The 17150-nt window shown below is 45.5% G+C and overlaps 1 protein-coding gene across 1 annotated transcript in view; it reads left to right on the top strand.

Moving 5' to 3' along the window:
• Positions 1-17150, top strand: part of LOC311098852 (protein unc-13 homolog A-like) — a gene marked incomplete at both ends in the record, with an annotated part of 75291 nt that overhangs the window by 19018 nt on the left and 39123 nt on the right. Inside the window, 5 exons of the mRNA XM_084139419.1 lie at positions 3461-3578; positions 4153-4276; positions 11266-11336; positions 11599-11665; positions 14745-14774. Of these exons, the coding sequence (XP_083995545.1) occupies positions 3461-3578; positions 4153-4276; positions 11266-11336; positions 11599-11665; positions 14745-14774 (410 nt within the window). The remainder of the gene's footprint in view (positions 1-3460; positions 3579-4152; positions 4277-11265; positions 11337-11598; positions 11666-14744; positions 14775-17150) is intronic.

Raw genomic sequence — 17150 nt, 5'->3', positions numbered from 1 at the left:
CGGTGTCTAGATGGAATTTGTATTTGTGGTCCTGGCAACTGGACTTTTTTTGGAACACCATTATTTTTGTCTTACTGAGATTTACTGTCAGGGCCCAGGTATGACAGAATCTGTGCAGAAGATCTAGGTGCTGCTGTAGGCCCTCCTTGGTTGGTGACAGAAGCACCAGATCATGAGCAAACAGTAGACATTTGACTTCAGATTCTAGTAGGGTGCTGCAGACTGTTCTAGTGCCCTCGCCAATTCGTTGATATACTGTATATGTTGAAGAGGGTGGGGCTTAAACTGCATCCCTGTCTCACCCCACGGCCCTGTGGAAAAAAATGTGTGTGTTTTTTGCCAATTTTAACCACACACTTGTTGTTTATGTACATGGATTTTATAATGTCGTATGTTTTTCCCCCAACCCCACTTTCCATCAATTTGAATAGCAGACCCTCATGCCAAATTCAGTCAAAAGCTTTTTTGAAATCAACAAAGCATGAGAAGACTTTGCCTTTGTTTTGGTTTGTTTGTTTGTCAATTAGGGTGTGCAGGGTGAATACGTGGTTTGTCGGACAGTAATTTGGTAAAAAGCCAATTTGGAATTTGCTCAGTACATTGTTTTCACTGAGGAAATGAACTAGTCTGCTGTTAATGATAATGCAGAGGATTTTCCCAAGGTTGCTGTTGACGCATACCCCACGGTAGTTATTGGGGTCAAATTTGTCTCCACTTTTGTGGATTGGGGTGATCAGTCCTTGGTTCCAGATATTGGGGAAGATGCCAGAGCTAAGGATGATGTTAAAGAGTTTAAGTATAGCCAATTGGAATTTGTGGTCTGTATATTTTATCATTTCATTGAGGATACCATCAACACCACAGTCCTTTTTGGGTTGGAGGGTTTGTATTTTGTCCTGTAGTTCTTTCAATGTAATTGGAGACTCCAGTGGGTTCTTGTAGTCTTTAATAGTTGATTCTAAGATTTGCATTTGATCATGTATCTTTTTTTGCTTTTTGTTCTTTGTTATAGGGCCAAAAGGATTGGAGAAGTGGTTTACCCATACATCTCCGATTTGGATAGATAGCTGTTCGTGTTGTTGTTTGTTTTCAAATGTTCCTAGAAGTGGTTAGAGTCTATGGATTCTTCAATTACATTGAGCTGATTTCTAACATGCTGTTCCTTCCTTTTCCATAGTGTATTTCTGTATTGTTTTAGTGATTCACCATAGTGAAGGTCTGGGAGAGTGTCTCACTGGTCTGGGCGGGGTGTCTGTTGATCTGTTGCTCCTGTGTGAGGTGTTGGGTCTGCGGTTGAGGGCGATATACTTTAGGGTCCGGGCAAGGTGGGCACTGCTGCCTTGTATAGGTGGACCTGGTCGTAAAGGCTGTTCAAATCCAGGGTGGAGTGGTGGGCCAGGTAGACATTTGGTTTTGAGGCACAGTCACGGGAAATACTTGCGTTTACCTGCTGTATGGTAGCAGGGTGGAAGTATTTTCGTGGTAGCAGGGTTGAGATAACCACTTGTGCGTTGGGGAAGGTAGAAGAAGCTTTTTCTATAACTTCCTTGAGTGCTGTGGCCACCCTTTCCTGCTGTGTTCTCAGGTCGTTTATGCCTGTGTGTATTATTATGTGGCTGGGTGATCCTAGTTGGTCCTCAGACAGAAGTTCTAGGGCATGCTGGGTGTTTGGACACCAGAGTTTAGACACTGTGTTTGGGAAATTGTATATTATTGTATGTATTTCCCGTTTGAGTCCATAAGGAGTACAATCTGTGGCTTGTGTATGTCCTCAGTGGGTGTGGGGGGGTCGTCAGGAGGGCTATCAGGATGGCTGACAGGGGGATGCTCAGAGGGGTTGGGATCCCCTGGGCTTGGGGTTCTTCATTTGTTTGTCCGGCTGTGATGTCGAGGCTATGGTCAGGGTCTAGGGTGTACTGTTCTGCTGCGGTGTCGAGACTTTGGCCAGGATCTGAGGTGGGCTGTTCTGCTGGCTTCTCTGCGGGGATGGCCAGCTCTCTAATGGGTTGTTCTCTGTCACCCGTCATCATTCTCACCTTCTCCTCTAGTACTCTGATCCTCTCCTCTAGTGCTCTGTTCTTCTCCTGCTCTTTCTCCTGTTTTTGTTGTCTCACCACAGTCCAGAGTGCAGATATGTCTCTCTCCACCTCCAGCTCTCCAGGTCTAGTTAAGGGGGTGTTGTTGTGCTGGACTGCTGTCTGGGTCTCCTGCTGAGCTATTTCTTTGATTAGGTGAAAGTCCAGCTGGAACTGTTTGGGGTTGCCCTGTACCAATACTGTTCCAGATTTATATAGATGTATATTAGCTGACTCTAGTACTTGTCTAGTATCCTGAGTTTCCACCCGTCGCTAACCCCCCCCTCTTAACAGGCGTAGTGTGCTAATATAGCACTGTGCCATGCCAGGGGATGGTCTGTGTGGAAGATAAGGTTGCTAATGTTCCCATTTTTATAAAAGTCAGCAAAGGGTGTCTCTTGATTTCCCACAAGGAGCTTCATTTTGTACTCTCTTCGTGTCTTATCATTCTTTACATACAGAGGGTACTGTATTTTAATTACCTCTGAACAGCGGGAGGGTGCTTCTAAGGCCTCTCCATTTGGTTGGGGTAGACTGTGCGACTCTCCTGCCATTGTTGGGCTCAAGGGCTTTGACACCTCTCACTTCACACGTCAGTGCTAATTGAAGTTGTATCTCTTTGTACTAGCAAGCTTGGTAGCCTTAGCATTCAGTCCTTATAAAGTAAAATATATCATTGTAATGTATTTTTCTTCTTGGTTTTTGAAAGTAAAAAATAGCTTCAGACTAAACATTACTCACTCAGTTCAAGGTTGGATGGTGTTTTCAGGTTTCTGTTTGTTTGCCAGAGCATTTGCTGTATAGTTTGGGAATAGTAATCCTTGGTAGTAGAAAGCCTTCCAGGTAATTCCAGGTAATTCTGTCCAAAATCAGGTTGTAGGTTTGGAGTTTTGGTTTGGAATGAAGGTTATGTTGTGGAGGGTAGCATACTGTATATGTCCCTGCCAAAAAATCCACGTTTATCTAACTCTAAATCTATATTTTTTGTAAAAACATGCTGAAAAATGCAGGAGCAATGTCTTTGAGCTCTCTCTCTCTCTCTCTCTCTCTCTCTCTCCACAGTACAGAGCTCTCTCACTCTCTCCCCCTCCCCCAATCTCTCTCTCCCCCTCCCTCACTCCTTCCACTCAGTTTATTCCAGTCCTCCTGACACAAACTCCTCTGTGTATTTATTTTCCCCATTCTCTCTCCTGCTGTCTTTCCCCTGTTGTATCTGTGCTATCTTATCTCTCTCTCTCTCTCTCTCTCTCTCTCTCTCTCTCTCTCTCTCTCTCTCTCTCTCTCTCTCTCTCTCTCTCTCTCTCTCTCTCTCTCTCTCTCTCTCTCTCTCTCTCTCTCTCTCTCTCTCTCTCTCTCTCTCTCTCTCTCTCTCTCTCCCTGTCTAGTGAGATCAACAGGCTGGACCTGGGGCTGACGGTGGAGATGTGGAATAAAGGGTTAATATGGGACACCATGGTTGGCACGGTGTGGATCCCCCTGCACAGCATCCGCCAATCAAACGAGGTACACTACACCCACAATACTCATACTGGCATAGTACTACTTACTTTCTAAGCCAGGGCAAGGCAACTCCTTGGGGTAATGAATTATATCAGCCATGGAAGCTATGAGTGGAATGTAAAATCAGAATGACTCACTGAATGAATCCCTGTTGAAAGATCCAGGGACAGACTGGTCTGTTGCGTGACAAGGACCGTAAGAGTTGGTAAGACAGCACAAACAGATCTGGGACCAGGCTAATGTTTTTGTATGCAGTATAACAATGGGGATCTAACTAACAAACTAACAATGATAATGAATTACATTTACATTTACATTTACATTTTAGTCATTTAGCAGACGCTCTTATTCAGAGCGACTTACAGGAGCATTTAGGGTTAAGTGCCTTGCTTAAGGGCACATCGACAGATTTTTCACCTAGTCGGCTCGGGGATTAGAACCAGCGACCTTTCGGTTACTGGCACAACGCTCTTACCCACTAAGCTACCTGCCGCTCTGTGGAGACTGACTGGAGGTCTGGAGCGGAGAGCTGACATGAATGGTGTATCAGGTTTATGCGTTCTATTTCTATGTGTAGGAGGGTCCGGGGAAGTGGCTAACACTGGACTCCCAGGTTATCATGGCAGACAACGATATCTGTGGAACCAAAGACCCCACTTTACACCAGGTGCTGCTGGACACACGCTTTGAACTGCCTCTGGGTGAGTGAGGGAGGGAACCAATGAAATAACTAACAAACTAACAAACAAAACAATTATTAACGGATGGTTGGATGGATGAACAAACACAACTTAATGAATGAAGTAATGACTATACTTAATTGACCCTCATTTATACCCCCAATGACCCAAAACGTCTTAAAATACAGTAGATACAGTTGAAGTCGGAAGTTTACATACACTTAGGTTGGAGTCATTAAAACTCGTTTTTCAACCACTCCACAAATTTCTTGTTAACAAACTATAGTTTTGGCAAGTCAGTTAGGACATCTACTTTGTGCATGACACAAGTAATTTTTCCAACAATTGTTTACAGACAGATTATTTCACTTATAATTCACTGTATCACAATTCCAGTGGGTCAGAAGTTTACATACACTAAGTTGACTGTGCCTTTAAACAGCTTGGAAAATTCCAGGAAATAATGTAATGGCTTTAGAAGCTTCTGATAGGCTAATTTACATTATTTGAGTCAATTGGAGGTGTACCTGTGGATGTATTTCAAGGCCTACCTTCAAACTCAGTGCCTCTTTGCTTGACATCATGGGAAAATCAAAAGAAATCAGCCAAGACCCCAGAAAAAAAATTGTAGACCTCCACAAGTCTGGTTCATCCTTGGGAGCAATTTCCAAAAGCCTGAAGGTACCACGTTCATCTGTACAAACATTAGTATGCAAGTATAAACACCATGGGACCACGCAGCCGTCATACCGCTCAGGAAGGAGACGCGTTCTGTCTCCTAGAGATTAACGTACTTTGGTGCGAAAAGTGCAAATCAATCCCAGAACAACAGCAAAGGACCTTGTGAAGATGCTGGAGGAAACAGGTACAAAAGTATCTATATCCACAGTAAAACGAGTCATATATCGACATAACCTGAAAGGCAGCTCAGCAAGGAAGAAGCCACTGCTCCAAAACTTCCATAAAAAAGCCAGACTACGGTTTGCAACTGCACATGAGGACAAAGATCGTATTTTTTGGAGAAATGTCCTCTGGTCTGATGAAACAAAAATAGAAATGTTTGGCCATAATGACCATCGTTATGTTTGGAGGAAAAAGGGGGATTGTCACGATCGTTACATGAAGACTCGGACCAAGGCTCGGATAAGCGTACATTTTATTTACCGTACTGCACACGAAACAAAACAACAAACCAAACGATACGTGAAGTCCTAGGTTATACACAAAACCTTACGGAACAAGATCCCACAATAAACTAGTGAAAACAGGCTGCCTAAGTATGGTCCCCAATCAGAGACAACGAGCTACAGCTGCCTCTGATTGGGAACCACCCTGGCCAACATAGATCTAAATGATCTAGAACGAAAACATAGAAAATGTAACAGAAACTCCACACCCTGGCTCAACATTTAAGAGTCCCCCGAGCCAGGGCGTGACAGTACACCCCCCCCCCCCCCCCCCGGACTGCGACCGCGCCACACCAACACAACGGGGTAGGGGCCGGGTGGGCATTCCGCCTCGGAGGCGGGTCCGGCTCCGGGCGTGACCACCACTCTCTCTCTACCCCCCCGTAGCGCCCCTGGTCTGGTCTGGACACCGGTGGAGCGGATTGCTCTGGCTCCGGTGTGGAGCAGCTAACCGGTGCCGGACCAGGCACCGGTGGAACAGGCACGGACCGTGCCGGACTGACGACGCGCACCACTGGCTTGGTGCGGGGAGCAGGAACGGGCCGGACCGGGCTGACGACGCGCACCACTGGCTTGGTGCGGGGAGCAGGAACGGGCCGGACCGGGCTGACGACGTGCACCACTGGCTTGGTGCGGGGAGCAGGAACAGGCCGGACCGGGCTGGGGACGCGCACCACAGGCTTGGTGCGAGGGACAGGAACAGGCCGGACCGGGCTGATGACGCGCACCACAGGCTTGGTGCGAGGGACAGGAACAGGCCGGACCGGGCTGGCGACGCGCACCACAGGCTTGGTGCGGGGAGCAGGAACAGGCCGGACCGGGCTGGCGACGCGCACCACAGGCTTGGTGCGGGGAGCAGGAACAGGCCAGACCGGGCTGACGACGCGCACCACAGGCTTGGTGCGAGGGACAGGAACAGGCCGTACCGGGCTGGCGACTCGCACCACAGGCTTGGTGCGGGGAGCAGGAACAGGCCGGACCGGGCTGACGACGCGCACCACAGGCTTGGTGCGAGGGACAGGAACAGGCCGGGCTGGACTGTGGAGACTGACTGGAGGTCTGGAGCGGAGAGCTGACACAACCCGTCCTGGCTGAATGCCTATTTCCACACAATCTGTGTGAGGCATCAGCACAGGACGTACAGGGCTGTGCACTCGTACTGGCACTACAGCACGTGGCACTGGCGCAGGATATCCGGGACCGAGGAGGGGTACTGGAAGCCACGAGCGTTGAGCCGGCACACTCCGTCCTGGCTGCATGCCCACCTTAGCACGACACGTACGTGGCTCCGCATAACACGGAACCTGCCCAGTCTCACGCTGCCTAGCCTGAGTACGGGGAGTTGGCTCTGCTCTACCTCTAGGCTCCGCCAACCACCCTTCCAGCCCCCCAAACCTGGTGGCATCCTCTCCTAGTCCGCCGATGCGCCCTGTAGCTGCCTCCAGCAGCCCCGTCGTCCACGCCGTGTGCCCCCGCCCAATTTTTTTTATTGGGGTTGCCACTCGCGTGTCCGTCGTCGGCACGGTTGGCGCCGTTTCTCCTCTCCTGCCTGGGCATTTACTTTTGCCCATGGCCCTCTGCCCGCGAATATGTCCTCCCAAGACCACCATTCGCCCACCTGGGACATCGCCAACTTCTCCTCCTGGGCACGCTGCTTGGTCCTCTGGTGGTGGGATCTTCTGTCACGTTCACTGACAGATGAAGCGGACCAAGGCGCAGCGTGATAAGCGTACATTCTTTATTCAGTACTTAACACACGATCAAAAACAACAAACGAAACGATACGTGAAGTCCTAGGTTACAACACAAACCTTTCGGAACAAGATCCCACAACCTAACATGCCAAAAGGCTGCCTAAGTATGGTCCCCAATCAGAGACAACGAGCTACAGCTGCCTCTGATTGGGAACCACCCTGGCCAACATAGAACAAAACGAACTAGAACCAAAAACATAGAAAACAAAACATAGAAAATCCACACCCTGGCTCAACATATAAGAGTCCCCAGAGCCAGGGCATGACAGGGATGCTTGCAAGCCGAAGAACACCATCCCAACCGTGAAGCACGGAGGTGGCAGCATCATGCTGTGGGGGTGCTTTGCTGCAGGAGGGACTGGTGCACTTCACAAAATAGATGGCATCATGAGGAAGGAAAATTATGTGGATATATTGAAGCAACATCTCAAGACATCAGTCAGGAAGTTAAAGCTTGGTCGCAAATGGGTCTTCCAAATGGACAATGACCCCAAGCATACTTCCAAAGTTGTGGCAAAATGGCTTAAGGACAACAAAGTCAAGGTATTGGAGTGGCCATCACAAAGCCCTAACCTCAATCCTATAGAACATTTGTGGGCAGAACTGAAAAAGCGTATGCGAGCAAGGAGGCCTACAAACCTGACTCAGTTACACCAGCTCTGTCAGGAGGAATGGGCCAAAATTCACCCAATGTATTGTGGGAAGCTTGTGGAAGGCTACCCGAAACTAATTGAGTATACAGTGAGGGAAAAAAGTATTTGATCCCCTGCTGATTTTGTACATTTGCCCACCGACAAAGAAATGATCAGTCTATAATTTTAATGGTAGGTTTATTTGAACAGTGAGAGACAGAATAACAACAAAAAAATCCAGAAAAACGCATGTCAAAAATGTTATAAATTTATTTGCATTTTAATGAGGGAAATAAGTATTTGACCCCCTCTCAATCAGAAAGATTTCTGGCTCCCAGGTGTCTTTTATACAGGTAACGAGCTGAGATTAGGAGCACACTCTTAAAGGAAGTGCTCCTAATCTCAGTTTGTTACCTGTATAAAAGACACCTGTCCACAGAAGCAATCAATCAATCAGATTCCAAACTCTCCACCATGGCCAAGACCAAAGAGCTCTCCAAGGATGTCAGGGACAAGATTGTAGACCTACACAAGGCTGGAATGGGCTACAAGACCATCGCCAAGCAGCTTGGTGAGAAGGTGACAACAGTTGATAATTCGCAAATGGAAGAAACACAAAATAACTGTCAATCTCCCTCGGCCTGGGGCTCCATGCAAGATCTCACCTCATGGAGTTGCAATGATCATGAGAACGGTGAGGAATCAGCCTAGAACTACACGGGAGGATCTTGTCAATGATCTCAAGGCAGCTGGGACCATAGTCACCAAGAAAACAATTGGTAACACACTACGCCGTGAAGGACTGAAATCCTGCAGCGCCTGCAAGGTCCCCCTGCTCAAGAAAGCACATATACAGGGCCGTCTGAAGTTTGCCAATGAACATCTGAATGATTCAGAGGAGAACTGGGTGAAAGTGTTGTGGTCAGATGAGACCAAAATTGAGCTCTTTGGCATCATCTCAACTCGCCATGTTTGGAGGAGGAGGAATGCTGCCTATGACCCCAAGAACACCATCCCCACCGTCAAACATGGAGGTGGAAACATTATGCTTTGGGGGTGTTTTTCTGCTAAGGGGACAGGACAACTTCACTGCATCAAAGGGACGATGGACGGGGCCATGTACCGTCAAATCTTGGGTGAGAACCTCCTTCCCTCAGCCAGGGCATTGAAAATGGGTTGTGGATGGGTATTCCAGCATGACAATGACCCAAAACACACGGCCAAGGCAACAAAGGAGTGGCTCAAGAATAAGCACATTAAGGTCCTGGAGTGGCCTAGCCAGTCTCCAGACCTTAATCCCATAGAAAATCTGTGGAGGGAGCTGAAGGTTTGAGTTGCCAAACGTCAGCCTCGAAACTTTAATGACTTGGAGAAGATCTGCAAAGAGGAGTGGAACAAAATCCCTCCTGAGATGTGTGCAAACCTGGTGGCCAACTACAAGAAACGTCTGACCTCTGTGATTGCCAACAAGGGTTTTGCCACCAAGTACTAAGTCATGTTTTGCAGAGGGGTCAAATACTTATTTCCCTCATTAAAATGCAAATCAATTCATAACATTTTTGACATGCGTTTTTCTGGATTTTGTTGTTGTTATTCTGTCTCTCACTGTTCAAATAAACCTACCATTAAAATTATAGACTGATCATGTCTTTGTCAGTGGGCAAACGTACAAAATCAGCAGGGGATCAAATACTTTTTTCCTTTACTGTATGTAAACTTCTGACCCACTGGGAATGTGATGAAAAAAATAAAAGCTGAAATAAATAATTCTCTCTACTATTATTCTGACATTTCACATTCTTAAAATAAAGTGGTGATCCTAACTGACCTAAGACAGTGAATTTTTACTAGGATTAAATGTCAGGAATTGTGAAAAACTGAGTTTAATTGTATTTGGCTAAGGTGTATGTAAACTTCCGACTTAAACTGTATAATACAGTAGATAAAATACAGTAGATAAAATACAGTAGATGTGCCTAATACTTCAGACTGTTACCATGGTTACCCCATGGATATTTAGTCTGAAAGAAGTCGCCCTAAAAAAGACTCTACAAGCCAGTGTTGAATAAAATGATATTTAAACTTACTTTACTCGTTGATCCCTTTGACGGTAGGAAGTGGAGATAAAATGTCCACAGGAAAGTATTATTAACCAGACTTTTTGTAGATATATATATGGCTCTGTGGCTTATATTTCCGGTTTTTATTTTCAGTCTCCTGACGCATTGCATATGATGCACAATATGTAAACAACTTAACTGAACATTGTCAACCGAAGAACATTTCCTAGCAATCAGCTGGAAGTGCTTGCGTTTTACTGCAAATTAAACGTCGGCAATGTTCGGCCTGTTGTTCGGCTACGCTCAACCATTGTTTACATATTGTGCAAGTGTTTACGTCGCGTGCAAATTGTTTCAGTATTGAAAATACAAACCGGAAATACAAACCAACAGAACCATATACACACCAGCATACTGAAAGTCAGGCTAATAATACTTCCCTGTGGATATTCTGTCTCAGATTACCTTCGACATGAGGACAAAATCAGTGGACAGCAGGTAAAGTAAGTCCAAATGAAGTTTATTCAACATTTTGACTTGTATTGGGACTGTTAGGAAATGTTGAGCCTACATGTTAGAGACGAGAGTGTAAGTCTTCCACTCTCAGATTCTAAAAGGGACAAACAGTAGATGTCTCTAATCGTATTTGTACATGAGTCACTGTCCACACTCCACATACACAGTCAAGCCAGAGAAGCATCTTACTGTGAACATAATCACACCTGAACCTACATTCTAATCTTTAGCTGAGTTAACCAGGTTCGTATATTCATTAGTGTACAACGTAACAAAACATTTTGCAACAGAAAATTAAAACAAGTGTTTCTCATTGGACAAGACCTGGTAGTCCCTCCCTGTTTCGGCCCATTTGCTTCCGTTTTGTTGCTAGTGAATACAACGCTGTTTAATTCCATTCCATGTGTCCCCATAGAAACACACTGATCTGTGTCACTAGGTTGGCAGCTTCTGTCCTTCCTTTTAGCTTCCTGTGTGAACGTAATCAGGATTCGTTCTGCTAGCATTGATTAGGTGTCATTTTACACTGCCTCCCATCTCCTAGATACTGTCTGTCTGTCTGACTGAGCACCAGTCAAGCCAATAGGTTATTTAAAGGTCTGGGGTTCTGGGTGAAAAGTCATTCTCACTGTGATTGGTAGTAATGGTTTGGTATGTAAGCTATCCAAGTATGTGTGTGTGTGTGTGTGTGTGTGTGTGTGTGTGTGTGTGTGTGTGTGTGTGTGTGTGTGTGTGTGTGTGTGTGTGTGTGTGTGTGTGTGTGTGTGTGTGTGCGTGTGCGAGGGTACATACGTACGTGTGTGTGTGCGGGTCAGTGTGTGTGCGGATCAGCTGATTTATTTGTTGGGCTCTTGTTTTCAGATATCCCTGAGGAAGAGGCACGCTATTGGGCCAAAAAACTGGAGCAACTCAATGCCATGAGAGACCAGGATGTAAGCTGTTGTCCAACACATATAGTGGATCACCCTCTATTACACAGTAAAATGACTTTGAATGAAATACAGTGTGTTATATTTACTGCATATACCATTACATATGCCATTCAGAAGAGGCTTTTATCCAAAGTGACTTACAGTCATGCATGCATGCATTTTTTGTATGGGTGGCCCCAGCAGGAATCAAACCCATGACCCTTGGCTTTGCAAGCTCCATTCTCTACCGACTGAGGCAAATATTATGTGTGATGTATTTCAGATAACTAACCAGGACTCGTACCAGGAAGACCCGGAGCGACCACTTCCTGTCCCAGGGACACAGTGCTGTGAGTTATCCACCAATCACTGGGCTTGTCTGATACAGGTGTTTGTGATTAACCAATGAGCGTCAACTGTTCGATATCGCCCTGTCAGTTCAGTGAGAGATATTTGTATTGCTCCAGTGTGTGTGTGTGTGTGTGTATGTGTGTGTGTTCGTGTGCACGTGTGTATTTGCATGTGTGTGTCTGGGTGTACAGTGGAGAGAACAAGTATTTGATACACTGCCGATTTTGCAGGTTTTCCTACTTACAAAGCATGTAGAGGTCTGTAATTTTTATCATAGGTACACTTCAACTGTGAGAGACGGAATCTAAAACAGAAATCCAGAAAATCACATTGTATGATTTTTAAGTAATTAATTTGCATTTTATTGCATGACATAAGTATTTGATACATCAGAAAAGCAGAACTTAATATTTGGTACAGAAACCTTTGTTTGCAATTACAGAGATCATACGTTTCCTGTAGGTCTTGACCAGGTTTGCACACACTGCAGCAGGGATTTTGGCCCACTCCTCCATACAGACCTTCTCCAGATCCTTCAGGTTTCGGGGCTGTCGCTGGGCAATACGGACTTTCAGCTCCCTCCAAAGATTTTCTATTGGGTTCAGGTCTGGAGACTGGCTAGGCCACTCCAGGACCTTGAGATGCTTCTTACGGAGCCACTCCTTAGTTGCCCTGGCTGTGTGTTTCGGGTCGTTGTCATGCTGGAAGACCCAGCCACGACCCATCTTCAATGCTCTTACTGAGAGAAGGAGGTTGTTGGCCAAGATCTCGCGATACATGGCCCCATCCATCCTCCCCTCAATACGGTGCAGTCGTCCTGTCCCCTTTGCAGAAAAGCATCCCCAAAGAATTATGTTTCCACCTCCATGCTTCACGGTTGGGATGGTGTTCTTGGGGTTGTACTCATCCTTCTTCTTCCTCCAAACATGGCGAGTGGAGTTTAGACCAAAAAGCTCTATTTTTGTCTCATCAGACCACATGACCTTCTCCCATTCCTCCTCTGGATCATCCAGATGGTCATTGGCAAACTTCAGACGGGCCTGGACATGCGCTGGCTTGAGCAGGGGGACCTTGCGTGCGCTGCAGTATTTTAATCCATGACGGCGTAGTGTGTTACTAATGGTTTTCTTTGAGACTGTGGTCCCAGCTCTCTTCAGGTCATTGACCAGGTCCTGCCGTGTAGTTCTGGGCTGATCCCTCACCTTCCTCATGATCATTGATGCCCCACGAGGTGAGATCTTGCATGGAGCCCCAGACCGAGGGTGATTGACCGTCATCTTGAACTTCTTCCATTTTCTAATAATTGCGCCAACAGTTGTTGCCTTCTCACCAAGCTGCTTTCCTATTGTCCTGTAGCCCATCCCAGCCTTGTGCAGGTCTACAATTTTATCCCAGATGTCCTTACACAGCTCTCTGGTCTTGGCCATTGTGGAGAGGTTGGAGTCTGTTTGATTGAGTGTGTGGACAGGTGTCTTTTATACAGGTAACAAGTTCAAACAGGTGCAGTTAATACAGGTAACGAGTGGAGAACAGGAGGGCTTCTTAAAGAAAAACTAAATGGTCTGTGAGAGCCGGAATTCTTACTGGTTGGTAGGTGATCAAATACTTATGTCATGCAATAAAATGCAAATGAATTACTTAAAAATCATACAATGTGATTTTCTGGATTTTTGTTTTAGATTCCGTCTCTCACAGTTGAAGTGTACCTATGATAAAAATTACAGACCTCTACATGCTTTGTAAGTAGGAAAACCTGCAAAATCGGCAGTGTATCAAATACTTGTTCTCCCCACTGTATCCACATTGATTAAGTGAAACATCAATATGAGTAATAAATATACAGAGGCATCTCCACTGAATGCAGTGTTTCTGGTGGTATCAGTCAGAATGTTTCTGGTGGTGTCAGTCAGAGTGTTTCTGGTGGTATCAGTCAGAATGTTTCTGGTGGTGTCAGTCAGAATGTTTCTGGTGGTGTCAGTCAGAGTGTTTCTGGTGGTGTCAGTCAGAATGTTTCTGGTGGTGTCAGTCAGAGTGTTTCTGGTGGTATCAGTCAGAATGTTTCTGGTGGTGTCAGTATGAGTGTTTCTGGTGGTATCAGTCAGAATGTTTCTGGTGGTGTCAGTCAGAGTGTTTCTGGTGGTATCAGTCAGAATGTTTCTGGTGGTGTCAGTCAGAATGTTTCTGGTGGTGTCAGTCAGAGTGTTTCTGGTGGTGTCAGTCAGAATGTTTCTGGTGGTGTCAGTATGAGTGTTTCTGGTGGTGTCAGTTAGAGTGTTTCTGGTGGTGTCAGTCAGAGTGTTTCTGGTGGTGTCAGTCAGAGTGTTTCTGGTGGTGTCAGTCAGAGTGTTTCTGGTGGTGTCAGTTAGAGTGTTTCTGGTGGTGTCAGTCAGTCAGAGTGTTTCTGGTGGTGTCAGAGTATTTCTGGTGGTGTCAGTCAGAGTGTTTCTGGTGGTGTCAGTCAGAGTCTACTGGGTGTGCTGACACAGAGGATTGGATAAGGGGAGGGGGAGGAGGAGGGGACGTGGGGGAGGGGGAGGAGGAGTAGGAGGGTACGTGGGGAGGGGGGAGGAGGAGGGGACGTGGAGAGGGGGAGGAGGAGGGGACGTGGGGAGGGGGAGGAGGAGGGGACGTGGGGAGGGGGAGGAGGAGGGGACGTGGGGGGGAGGAGGAGGGGACGTGGGGAGGGGGAGGAGGAGGGGACGTGGGAGGGGGAGGAGGAGGTGACATGGGGAGGGGGAGGAGGAGGGGACGTGGGGAGGGGGAGGGGGAGTGGGAAGAGGAGGGGACGAGCGGAGTGGGACGAGGGCTCTCACAAACAGCCAGCCCCACTGTGTGTCTTCCTACACACACACACGCGCACACACACACACACACGCACACAAACAGAGAGCTCAGCAAACTAGCCTCCTTGTTGGCATCAAAAAATTCCCTACCAATAACAGTGCATTGCAGTCTGTACCTAAAAGTACCCTTACTTTAGCACAGCGTACTATGCAGTAAGTAAGACACACATACCATGAGTTGTAAACAGTTCGGAATGTTTCACAATTCATCTAAAAACATTCTGTTTCTTTGTAGGTAACTGGAGTCTGTGGGGAGACCAACCAAGTGAGTTATCTTTAATACATCCTCTATTTCTATTAGTCTCTCTCTCTCTCTCTCTCTCTCTCTCTCTCTCTCTCTCTCTCTCTCTCTCTCTCTCTCTCTCTCTCTCTCTCTGTCGCTCTCTCTCTGTCTCTCTCTTCTCTCTCTCTCTCTCTCTCTCTCTCTCTCTTCTTTCCTTCTCTTTCTTTCTTTCTTTCTTTCTTTCTTTCTTTCTTCTTTTCTTTCTTTCTTTCTTTCTTTCTTTCTTTCTTTCTTTCTTTATCTTTCAATTCAATTTCAATTCAATTTAAGGGGCTTTATTGGCATGGGAAACATATTTTTACATTGCCAAAGCAAGTGAAATAGATAATGACTAAAAAGTGAAATTAAGAATAAAAAATTAACAGTAAAAATTACACTCACAAAAGTTCCAAAGAATAAAGACATTTAAAATGTCATATTATGTCTATATACAGGGTTTTAATGATGTGCAAATAGTTAAAGTACAAAAAGGGAAATTAAATTAACATAAATATAGGTTATATTTACAATAGCGTTTGTTCTTCACTGGTTGCCCATTTTCTTGTGGCAACAGGTCACAAATCTTGCTGCTGTGATTTGTTCTTCATCCATAGCCATGGGTGTTGATTAAAATTGGATTTGTTTTCAAATTCTTTGTGGGTCTGTGTAATCTGAGGGAAATATGTGTCTCTAATATGGTCATACATTTGGCAGGAGGTTAGGAAGTGCATCTCAGTTTCCACCTCATTTTGTGGGCAGTGTGCACATAGCCTGTCTTCTCTTGAGAGCCAGGTCTGCCTACGGCGCCTTTCTCAATAGCAAGGCTATGCTCACTGAGTCTGTACATAGTCAAAGCTTTCCTTAATTTTGGGTCAGTCACAGTGTTCAGGTATTCTGCCACTGTGTACTCTCTGGTTTAGGGCCAAATAGCATTCTAGTTTGCGCTGTTTTTTTTGTTGATTCTTTCCCAATGTGTCAAGTAATTATCTTTTTGTTTTTCTCATGATTTGGTTGGGTCTAATTGTGTTGCTGTCCTAGGGCTCTGTGGGGTCTGTTTGTGTTTGTGAGCAAAGCCCCAGGACCAGCTAACTTAGGGGACTCTTCTCAAGGTTCATCTCTCTGTAGGTGATGGCTTTGTTATGGAAGGGTTGGGAATCGCTTCCTTTTAGGTGGTTGTAGAATTTAACGTCTCTTTTCTGGTTTTTGATAATTAGCGGGTATCGGTCTAATTCTGCTCTGCATTCATTATTTGGTGTTTTTCGTTGTACACAGACGATATTTTTGCAGAATTCTGCATGCAGTCTCAATTTGGTGTTTGTCCCATTTTGTGAATTCTTGGTTGGTGAGCGGACCCCAGACCTCACAACCATAAAGGGCAATGGTTCTATAACGGATTAAAGTATTTTTAGCCAGATTATAATTGGTATGTCAAATTTTATGTTCCTTTTGATGGCATAGAAGGCCCTTCTTGCCTTGTCTCTCGGATTGTTTCACAGCTTTGTGGAAGTTACCTGTGGCGCTGATGTTTAGACCGAGGTATGGTATCGTTTTTTGTGTACTCTAGGGCAATGGTGTCTAGATGGAATTTGTATTTGTGGTCCTGGCAACTGGACCTTTTTTGGAACACCATTATTTTGGTCTTACTGAGATTTACTGTCAGGGCCAGGTATGACAGAATCTGTGCAGAAGATCTAGGTGCTGCTGTATGCCCTCCTTGGTTGGGGACAGAAGCACCAGATCATGAGCAAAAAGTAGACATTTGACTTCAGATTCTAGTAGGGTGAGGCCGGGTACTGCAGACTGTTCTAGTGCCCTTGCCAATTCATTGATGTATGAATATGTTGAAGAGGGTAGGGCTTAAGCTGCCTCTGTCTCCAATTTTCCCAGAAGTGGTTAGATTCTATGGATTCTTCAATTACATTGAGCTGATTTCTGATGTGCTGTTCCTTCTTTTTCCGTGGTGTATTTCTGTATTGTTTTAGTGATTCACCATAGTGGTTAATTTTCTTAGGTTGTCTGCTTGAAATTTGTAGATTTGATAGGGATGCTGAGAGGTCAAATATACTGTTTAGGTTTTCTACTGCCAAGTTTACACATTCACTATTACTGTGAAACATTTTGTCCAGGAAGTTGTCTGAAAGGAATTTAATTTGTTTTTGCCTAATTGTTTTTTGGTAGGTTTCCACACTACTTTCCTTCTATCTATAGCATTTCTTAATATTATTCAGTTTCTTTGGCTTTGATGCCTCATGATTGAGATTTGCTCTGTTCAAGTAGACTGTGATTTTGCTGTGATCTGATAGGGGTGTCAGTGGGCTGACTGTGAATGCTCTGAGAGACTCTGGGTTGAGGTCAATGATAAAGTAGTCTACAGTACTA

The sequence above is a fragment of the Coregonus lavaretus genome (genome assembly GCF_964263955.1).
Source record: "Coregonus lavaretus genome assembly, chromosome: 23".
NCBI classification, from domain to species: domain Eukaryota; kingdom Metazoa; phylum Chordata; class Actinopteri; order Salmoniformes; family Salmonidae; genus Coregonus; species Coregonus lavaretus.
The sequence above is the reverse complement of the archived record's forward strand: the minus strand, read 5'-3'. Positions and strand labels throughout refer to the sequence as shown.